The sequence below is a fragment of the Galeopterus variegatus genome, unplaced genomic scaffold (genome assembly GCF_000696425.1).
Source record: "Galeopterus variegatus unplaced genomic scaffold, G_variegatus-3.0.2 Scaffold13342, whole genome shotgun sequence".
Lineage (NCBI taxonomy): Eukaryota > Metazoa > Chordata > Mammalia > Dermoptera > Cynocephalidae > Galeopterus > Galeopterus variegatus.
Window position 1 is genome coordinate 25,210 of NW_007739453.1, and position 11,191 is coordinate 36,400.

Below are 11,191 nucleotides of genomic sequence, written 5' to 3' on the forward strand. Positions count from 1 at the left end.
AGGATTCTGAAATCCACTAGCTGTGTGTGTTCCTCACTTTTAAAGTGGAGATAAGCAGATCTGATTTATGAGGCTGTTGTGAGTAATAAATGAGATAAATCATTTCTACACTGTCATTGCATCCTTGGTGACCCTATGAGGGTGCTGGGTCAGTGTTTGGTACACAGTAAGTGCTCAGCACAAGACAGCAAGATTTATGTTTTCCCATAGTGCTCTGCTATTACTTGTATCTGAAAACATGTATCGTGAATGAAAGAATAGGTCATTAGAAGCCATGTGAAGCATTATCAAGGGTGTAAACAAACATTTCCTCTCCCTTAGGGAAGGTGGTCTCTGGGCCATGGTCCTGTGGGAGCCTCTGTAACTAGCTCCCTGAGATCTCCAATCCAGAATAAAACTCTTTCGTCTCCTGTCATCCACAGTCTTAGGAGAGGACTCTGTCTCATTCCTGGAGCCTGGACCGGAGCTTCGGGGCAAAGCCACAATCAGACATCGTGCTCCTCAGCTCAGCGACAGAACAAAGATAAACTAGAGATTTTTTTTTTTTGGAATTTTTAAACTTATTTGAAGCATTTGAATATAAGGACAGACAAACACTTCTTTTCTAAATACTGGAGCATGCGTCTTCTAAGAAAAAGGACATTCTCTTAGATAACCAAAATACCATTACTGTACCTAAAAGTTTTTAAAAACAACACTATTATCAATATATATTCCAATTTCTCCAGTTATTGTAAAAAACATATTTTATAGATATTTTTATTTTATTTATTTATTTTATTTTATCAATATGCAATGTAGTTGATTTTCGTGTCCCTTTACCGATTCATCCCTCCCCACCCCCTCTGTCCGCCTCACACCCATCAACAAACTAGAGATTTTGATCCTCGGAGTGGAAAAGTAGAAGCAGAGAGGTCTGAGCTGCAAGTTGTCACTCTCTTTCCACCAGGGCCATTGGCGTCTCCATGAAAGAGAAGGACAGAGGCAGTAGAGAACAGCGCTGAGGCTCCGGTGCCCACCTGACCCTCTGGGTCCTGCAGCAGAGCTCAGGCAGCGGGAGCCAGACAGCCTGCGTCATCCTGCTGCTGTGACTCAGTAGCACTGGGACTCTGTGCAAGTGGCCTAGGCTCGGGGTCCTCCTCTGTAAAGTGGGAAGAGTCGCAATGCCACACAGCATTTAGAATAGTGCCTTTTCCATAGTTACTGCTCAGCGAACGTTTGTTCTCTTCTCGTCTCCCTTGCATCCCCTTAACTTCCACTAACTTCCATGGTGGGTAAGCTCTTTTCTCTGTGACTCTTTTCTTTTCCTCTCACGGAACCTCCCAGAGGAGAATGGCTGACAAGAACTTCTCTGTGACAGAGTTTATCCTCGCAGGCTCAACGAGTCAACCTGGACTCCGGATCCCCCTCTTCTTCCTGTTTCTAGGTTTCTATGTGGTCACCGTGGTGGGGAACCTGGGCTTGATAACCCTGACCGGGCTCAACTCTCACCTGCACGTTCCCATGTGCTTTTTCCTCTTCAACTTGTCCTTCGTAGATTTCTGTTACTCCACTACCCTCACCCCTAAAATGCTGATGGGCTTTGTCTCAAAGAAGAACATCATCTCCTATGCAGGGTGCATGACTCAGTTTTTTTTCTTCTGTTTCTTTGTCTTTTCTGAATCCTACATCCTGTCAGCCATGGCTTATGACCGCTATGTCACAGTCTGTAACCCACTGGTGTCCACAGTCACCATGTCGCCTCAGGTGTGTTTGCTTCTTTTGTCAGGTGTCTATGGGATGGGAGTTTTGGGGGCTGTGGCCCATATGGTAAACGTAATGTTTGTGACCTTTTGTGCAGACAACCTTGTCAATCACTATATGTGTGACATCCTTCCCCTCCTTGAGCTCTCCTGCAACGGCTCTTACATAGACTTGCTGGTGGTCTTCATTGTTGTGACCATTGGCATTGGGGAGCCCATTATAGCCATTTTCATCTCTTATGGTTTTATTCTTTCTAGCATTCTCCACATTAGCTCCAGTGAGGGCAGGTCCAAAGCCTTCAGTACCTGCAGTTCCCATATAATTGTGGTATCTCTTTTCTTTGAGTCAGGGGCTTTTATGCACCTCAAACCACCTTCTATTTTACCGCTTGACCAGGGGAAAGTGTCTTCAATTTTCTATACTGCTGTGGTGCCCATGCTCAACCCATTAATCTATAGCCTGAGGAATAAGGATGTCAAAGTTGCCCTGAAGAAAACCTTGAGCAGAAAAATCTTCTCTTGAAAATGACCGAGAAAGGAGATCAGAGTATTTCTTTTCTTTTAGTTTTTTTCCGTGAGGGAAACAAATGCTAGCACTTTCTCCGCTATACTTAGAGGAAAATTTTAACTGTTGTTCCTAAACACACATTCTCTTCACTGCTTACACACCTCAACTATTCATAGTCCTAAGAAATTATTTGATCTAGGTTCCTTGTACAACCCATTACACACTGAGGACTCATAAAAATTTGTAAGTTACCATGGACACACGTGTACCTAATGCCAGAGCTGGGAGGAATCCAGGCCCTTGAATTTTGATCCACTCTACTGTGTTTTTATTTAACTATGTTTTCTTGTTTCATCTTTTTCCTGGCAGAATTTATTTCGAAGGTGTTTTCTTCTTCTTTTTTTCATTTAAAGAAATCTATTCACAGCGATGTCACGCAAATTTTTAAGGGTTAATTTTTGAAATACAATCTTTGCGAGTGTGTTGGAGGTAAAAATTTGGTTGACTTGCTTTTGATAGAAAGATAAAAGAAGTGTTTTAAGAATTTTAGGACGTGTGAGTGGAAACTAGATTAGGTTCCATATAGAATCAAGCATAGTGCCCATCGAAATGGTGTAGAGCCTTAACGACCAAGGCTAATATCAGACCTTCTAAGGGAGAGAGATGCAGATTGAAGGGAGTGAGAGCTGTTGGATACACACTTCAGTCTAATGAAGATAGAACTGTGAGCCTCACTTCAAGGCTCTTAATAATGTAAATTAGTAACAGATAGCTTTGAATGTAGGTGAGCCTTTAGAACCATAGCAACCAACCAGTTATTAGGGGAGGCAATTACCATCATATTTTAAGGCACTGCATGTATTCCTGTCTGTGATCTTCTAATAGCAGGGCATAAAGGACATGGTCTCAGGTCGTGTTACATATCACAGCATTGAATAAATGGAAGTACAGCTTTATATTAAAAATCAGAAGACGAAATTTTTGATCTGAGCGCATTATTAGTGGTAACAGTTCTTTTAGAAGCTATGGCATGTGAACTGTTTGGAAGATATTTTAACATGAACTTTTCTTAGGAAAGTTCTCTTCTATTAGAAAAGAGGAAAGTTTGGATAAATGCTTAGTTTTTTTCTATGAAATAGTTTTGTTTAATCAGGCTATAATAAAAAGAATGAAAGTGTAGGGGAGGATTGTGTGGTAAGGTCACTGAATTTAGAACCCTTATGGGTTGAGGGTATCATACAGGTGGTGGAGAATCAGTACAGTGTGATTAAGTGAAAAAACACCCTATGCCCTTTTAAACTGAAGTATAAGTTTATACAGAGTGCATAAAATTAGTGCTTTATGAGTTTTTATCACACTGTAAGGTAAATGCTGGACATAGACCCATTTCCCCCTCCCCATGCATACCAGAGTTCCCCCTCCCCTGTGGGAAATCACCCCTGGCCAAGGTAGTTTACTAAAGGAAAGGTATGTTTGCTTTAAGACAAAAGGAGAATCATAGGAAGCAGGTGCCCAGAGTCAATTAATTAGCATATAAATGGAGTTAGAACACTAGTGTTAACTACTCTGGAGCGAAAAGGGTAACCAGTAAGTTAACTTACCTATTCAGCTAGATCTCCTACACCCTCTGAGTTGGGTGAGGATCTAAACATAAGTATGTGAATGATTTACACCTCTCCTTTGATCTGTTCACTATAAAATTGTTGTATGTACCCCAGGGCCAGAAGGATTTCTAGCTGACCAGCCACCACCAGCACCTCCTGTAAGTCTAATAAACCAGTGTCTCTACCTATTGGCCTGTGTGTGCTCTTTGGAATAGGCAGACACTACGTGAGTGCCCTTTCAGATCTGGGTCTCCCGCGATACACACATATATAAATCACCCAGACCAAGCTATAGAAGATTTTCATCATTTCAGAATATTCCTGCCTGTTCTTTCCCAGTAAATGCTACTCCCCACTCTCTTCCTGAAAATATCCACTATTCTTACTTTTATCATCACAGAGGGCTCATTCTTGAGCTTCATGTAAATGTCAAATAGTGCGTTTACTTTTTCATGCTTGGCTTCTCTCACTCAATATAGAATGTTGCGTGAGCTCATCCATGACTTTGCTCTTGGTTATTGCTGTTTAGTATTCCATTGCACAAATGTAGAGCAATTTACTTAATTAGTCTCTTAGTGAACACTTGGCTTGTTTGCAGTTTCTGCATATTATTAATAAAGCTTCTACAAACATTCTTGAACATGTATTTTGTTTGAAATATACACTTATCTCTCGTAGGTATATACCGAGATGTAGACTTACTGGGTCACAGTGTAGGCATATGTTTAGGCTTCTTAAATACTACCAAACTGTCCTCCAAAAGATGGGAACTGATTTGCATTCCCATCAGTAATTTCCAGATAAGGATACTCATATTTATGAACATTTGTTATTTTCAGTATTTTTTTATTCTTACCAGTCTGTTGGATGTGTACTGCAATATCACTTTCGTGGTTTTTTTTTTTTTTTTTTTTGCGTTTTCCTGATAAATAATAATGTTAGACACTTCTTATATGTTCATTAGCTATTTGGGTATTATCTTTTGTGAAGTGGCTATTTTCTTATTGATTTGCATTTTTAAAAAGTATATTTTTGGATATGAGCTCTTTTTCAGATGTATACACTGCAGTTATCTTTTCTCAGTCTGTGGCTTCTTCATTTACATGACTATTCTTAATGAGGTCTTTTGGTAACAGATGTTTTAATTTTAATAAAGTTCAATTTATCAACTTCTTCTTTTACTAATGTGCTTTGTCCTGTTTAATCTTCTCCTACCACTAAGTCACAAAGATACCGCATGTTTTCTTTCAAAAGCCTTACGGTTTTTCCTTTAATATTTAGATTTTTGATCAATTTCAAATCAGTTATCAAGTATAGTGTGAGGTAGTAAGTTTTATTTCTTTCATGAAGCTATTAATTTGCTTCAGCATCACTTATTTTTTTTTTTTTTTGTCTTTTTGTCTTTTTTTCCGTGTCCGGCAACGGATCGCAACCCTCAGTGTCGCCCCCATACCGGACCGGGGACCGGCAATGGGATCGCAAGCCTCGGTGTTGCTCCCGCGCCTCGCTCAGCCAGTGAGCGGGAACCGGTCTGTATATGGGATCCGAACCCTCGGACGGGAGCGCCGCCGCGCTTCCCAAGCGGCGCACTATCCAGTGCGCCACTGGGCTGGCCCCAGCATCACTTATTGAAAAGACTATTTCTCCTCTCTAAACTGTATTGGCTGCATTTGTATAGGTCTATTGGAAAGTCAAGTGACAATATTTTTGTGCAACTAGTTGGAGAGAAGGTGGCTTGAAGTCAAAGTGCTGTATTTACCAATACAATGATAAACAAAAGTGATGAGAAGACAATCTTGACTGGTTTTGAGGTGAAATTACATTTATTCCTAGGAATTTGATATCATTTATCTATTTTAAGTGAATTTTTAAAATTTAGTTTTCATTAGTTTATTACTGGTATGTAGAAATACAGTTTATTTTTATAAATTGACTTTGTATCTAGAAACCTTGCTAATTTCACTTAATTCTAATCATTACTGAAATTGATAGAAGAAGAAATAGGAAATCTTTTCTTTCTTCTTTTTTTTTTTGTATTTCTATATACATACATAGTCATGTCATCTACAAATACAGGTTTGATTTTGCCTTAATGATCTTTATACCTTTTATTTCTTTTATTTTACTCACAGCACCGAGACCTCCAATATGATGATGAATAGAGGTGAGAGTAATGGATATCCCTGCCATTTTTCTGACCTTTGTATCTCCAATATGATGATGAATAGAGATGAGAGTAATGGATATCCCTGCCATTTTTCTGACCTTAGGGTAAAAGCACTCAGGTTTTCACTATTAAATATGATGTTTGCTGTAGCTTTTTTTGTTTGTTTTGTAGATAGCAATGATCAGATTATGGGTGGGTGATTTACAACTTCCATTTTAAAAGTAATATTTCTTTTTCTTGAGGATACATACACACGGTAAAATATGAAACAGTACAAAAAAGCATACAGTAAAAATAAACCTCTCTCTCACTTCAGTTCTCTTGTGCTTATGTTCTTCCTCTTCTGAGATCAGATGAGATCAGGCGCGTTCAGGGTGGTAGGGACGTAGACTGTTCTTCCTCTTAAATGTGACTATTCCCAGAAATAGTATAGGCATATACAGGCATATCTCTATATCAATTTCTATTTCTTTATATATCTATCTATACATTTTTATTTCTGAAAACCTTTTTAAAAAAAAGTTTAAAACGCCATAAAAAGGCATTTAGGTATGTATCTTTCAATAGAAATGGTTTAATAAGGAAGGATCCTAGGACATTGCTGGGCAAGAATAAGAGGAACCAGATGCAGAAGAGGCATGGGAGAGAGTATGAATAGGAAAGGAGAGGAGAGGAGAGGAGCGGCAACACAGCAGACCCATGGTAGCTTCAGTTCTGGTAACATTTTGGTTTCTTCTGATTTTCTGTCTCCACCCCATGGTCTGATTACCTGTATCTCTTGGTTGTTGCTGTGTTGGTGGAAGAGTCATTGAATGCTTAAGGTGCCAGAATGGCAAGTATGTTCAATTCAACAAACATTTATATATTAACTTACTTTTTAAAAAATAGAGGTTGGTTTCAACTCCAAGAGGTAACGAACTTGGATGTTATCATTTTCATCCTCACAACAAGAAAGAAACTAAATAAACTGAAAGTCAACAACTCTTAGATCATTCAGAGAAGGGAAGTCACAGGACAAACTGACTTTCTGAAACTGGAGAGAGAGGTGAGAAGAGAATTACAGCCTACCTGGAGCACTGGATAAGGAAACTGTGGTATATATACACCATGGAATACTACTCTGACATAAAAAAGAACGAAATTCTCCCATTTGCATCAACATGAATGAGCTTGAAAAAGCTTATGTTGAGTGAAATAAGCAAAGCACAGAGGGATAAATAACCACATGTCCTCACTCATATGTGGGAGCTAAGAGAGAAAGAAGGAAGGAAAGAAAGACCACAGTGGTGTGTTTCACTTCAAAAGGGAGAGAGCATACCTAGGGATACAAAGGGGGATAGGGAGGGAGGTCAGGGATAATTGGGTGGGGGACATGGGGTGTAATTGCAATTTGTAGTAATGGGCATACTGTCAATATGGATCTGGCCATCACATCTTGGGCACAAGTGGTGACAATCAGCTTTGTATCTCATGAATATTAATAACCAATTAAAAATGTACTAAAAAAAGCAATGGAGAGTTAAAGACTTTCTCGGGCAAATAAAAACTGAGAGAATTTGTTGCCAGTAGACCTGTCTTGCAAGAAATGTTAAAGGAGTTCTTCATACAGAAAAAAATGATATAGGTCAAAAACTAAGATCTACATGAAAAAGGAAGAATATTTGTTAGAGGATGAATAAGTAAAGGTAAAATAAAACCTTTCATTTTTCTTATTCTTAATTGATGTAATAGAAAAATAATTTTTAAAATGATAACGGCACCAACATATTGGATACCATAGCTTACAGGTACCATAGCTGAAGGTGAAGTGAATGGCAGCAGGGGATGGAGGGAGGAAGTGTGAATGCTCTGTTATAAGGTACCTCCACTACCCATGAAGTGCTAGCGTTGCTTGAAAATAGGCTTAAACTAGTTTTAAATGCATATTGCACAGTCCAGGGCAACCACTAAAAAAATTTAAAAAGTATAATTGATATAGTAAGAGAGGAGAAAAAATAAAATCATATAAAATGCTCAATTAAAACAAGAGAAGGATAAAAAAGGAAAATCGTATGATCTTCTCAATAGATGCATAAAGAATGTTTGACAAAATTCCACACCCAATCCAGCAAACTAGGAATAAAGGGCAACTCTCTCATCTTGATAAAGAACCTCTACTAAAAAAGCTACTGCTAACATCATATTTAATAGTGAGAAAGCAAGGATGCCTCTTCTCACCACTCCCATTCAACATTGTACTGGAAGTCCTAGCTAATGCAATAACAAAAGAAAAAATAAATAGAAGTTATACAGATTGGGAAAGAAAGAATACAACTTACCCTGTTTGCAGCTGACATGATTATCTACATAGAAAATCCCAAAGAATGGACATAAAAAACCCGTGGAACTAGTAAGTGATTATAACAAAGTAGCAGGATACAAGGTTAATATAAAAATATTTAAAAAGTTAATTGCTTTTATGAATAAGTAGAATCTGAAATTAAAATTACAGTACTATTTACATTAGCACCCAAACAAAGGAAGTGCTCAGCAATAAATCTAACAAAATATGTGCAAGATTTATATGAGAAAAACTACAAAACTCTGATGAAAGAAATCAAAGATCTAAAGAAACGGAGAGCTATCTTATGCTCATCGATAAGAAGTCTCGACATTGTTAAGATGTCAGTTCTTCCCAACTCAACCTATAGATTCAAAGCAATCCTAATCAAAATCCTAGCAAGTTATTTTGTGGATATCAGCAAAATGATTCTAAAGTTTACATGGAAAAGGAAAAGACCCAGAATAGCCAACACAATATTGAAGAAGAATAAAATCAGAAGGCTGACATCACCTGGTTTCAAGACTTACTCTAAAGCTACAGTATGCAAGACCGTGTGGTACTGGTGGAAGTATAGACAAATTGATGGAGAATATAAACTCATCGCTGACAGTACCTGTGATGTCTGATTATCTCAACATTGCTTGGGAGAGTAACTGGCATACAGTAGATGCTTAATGACTAGTGGAGGAAAGGATGAAGATTCAAGTCAGTTGAGAAGATCGTTTTTTAAAAGGCCATATTTGATTTCCAGAATCCATGATTTTAAACACATTTGAAGAGAACACATAGCATTTCACAACAGAAGTGAACAGTGCATTTTCCCCACAGTGGTCACTGTTCTTGCTGATTCATCCTGCACCCGGTCCTCAGCCTCCTTTATCTCTGGAAGCAAAGGGTCTTTTCCTAATGTGACCCGGGTCTAAGTGGGAAATGTAGTGCTTATAGTCAGAAATTATTAGCTATGTGAGGACAACATTTTGTAAGAAGTGGAGGTTCTATTTGAATGTTTTTGTTAACTCTCATCTGCATAATCTCTATCTAGCAGTCAAGTATGGTCCTCAGAGAACAGGGATCTCTATGTAGCAAAACTTGGAGGGGCACTTTAAGTTTGGAATTCACAAGGATGGCAAAACCTTTTATGATTAAACCCACCCTTTGGTAGGAGAACTACACGGATAAGCTCCACATTGTAATCTAGACACTGTCCAAAGGGTTTATCCCTAATTCTAAATCTATGTTCCTTTCGATGAAGGAACTGGGTATGCCACCAGATCATTTATGGAAAGGAGGGAAGGTGATCCTGCAACCAATCAATCTAGGTTTTTCTTCACAGTGCTGGGAACTTGCTCTTTCTTTTCACTTACCTCCTGCTATCTTTATAGGGATGGTGGCATCTTGCTTTTCTAGACTCTTAACAGGGTTTTTACGCTTTGCCAAAGTACCTGCTCAAAGTCTGAATTTTGAGAAATATAACATCCATATGAAAGTATACATATAACAGTTGAATTCAGTTTAGCTCTCCTATCAGAATTGTTCTCATCACTAGTGAGGGCGGTGGAGCATTTACTCTTTCACACTTATCAGTCATTCACTCTGGGTTGCTTCCAAAGGAATGCAAATTTTCAGGCATATTTGCATATCCTATGTGGGCAAACCAGTCTCCAGCATCCTGAAGCAAACTCTCTGGCAAAGAGGATGTACAGGTACTTGAATTTTGTGAAAGCTTACTTGAAGCTGGTGTGCATCCAAATTTGATACAGGGGTGTGTGGGGATCTGGGTGAGCACTGACAGTCTGTGGCACAGAGATGCTTTTATATTACTGCTGTAACATTAGTGAAAACCAAAAACAAATCCCCAAATCACATCATATCTGACTTCTCCGTTTGTCTCTTGAGCTTTTCCTCTTTTTGGTGTACTTATCTGTATTTTTAGGTTTTGTATGTTGGGTGAAGTTTTGGAATCAATTACTGCCCCCTGGAATGGAAGGGGAGAGGTCTGTTTTGCTGTCACTGGTGTCCTGGCTTTCTTAACCTGTGCTCTTCCCAGACATTTAGAGCTGGAACCACTGTGTCCATCCCACCTACCCTGGCCCTATTCCATTCTGACAAGAGCTGGCAGTTTTCAACAGACCTGACCTTCCTGGAGGAGTTGGATGTCCTCTTGCTGCTCCAGGCCCTCCTGTCCAGTATGCCCAAGATATGTGGGAGGCCTCCATTTTATCATTTCATTTTTTCCACCATTTTGACCTTGACTGTAGGCTTCTGTTTCTGGCTATGCTGATTGTCCTCCATTTGGCCTTGGAATCCATCCTCTGCATAGTATCCATCCTGCTCTGTCCCCTGGGGGTCTGACTGACATGGACGCATTACAGACTCTTGCCCTCTGTCTCAGCAAGCAATGCAGGGAAAGAAGAGAGTGAGGTGGGGCATCTATTCCTCTGGCCTCTCCTGTGGAAGTGCTGTGGCTGCATCCCATCCACCCGCCGGGAGTCACACTCATGACAAGTGGCCCTCCCCACACAGCTCTCTGTCTCCTGCCTGAAGTTGGGAGTGGTGCCTTCATTACTAGTGCTTCACTATCCCTTGTGAGTTTCCTACATCCTGCGTACAGCACTGTACACCATATGGGTTTGCTCTGCCCTGTAGACTGTGCACCAGAGGGCCTACCTGGTAATCAGAGCATCAGTTTTCCAAGCTTGTGTCTGGCCAGCACAGATATACTGACCTCCTTCACCAGGCTGTAGAACAGAGGCACATAGGTAACATGAACATTATTTTTTTTTTTATTTTTTATTTTTTTTCGTTAAATTTTTATTTTGTCAATATACACTGTATATGATTATTATG

The 11,191-nt window shown here is 39.3% G+C and overlaps 1 protein-coding gene across 1 annotated transcript; it reads left to right on the forward strand.

The window, feature by feature from the left end:
- The first annotated feature begins 1,332 nt into the window (after positions 1–1,332).
- LOC103581558 (olfactory receptor 8B12-like) lies at positions 1,333–2,265 on the forward strand. The gene has a single exon (XM_008563366.1). It carries the CDS (start codon positions 1,333–1,335, stop codon positions 2,263–2,265), a length of 933 nt encoding a protein of 310 aa, XP_008561588.1.
- The last annotated feature ends 8,926 nt before the right edge of the window (positions 2,266–11,191 follow it).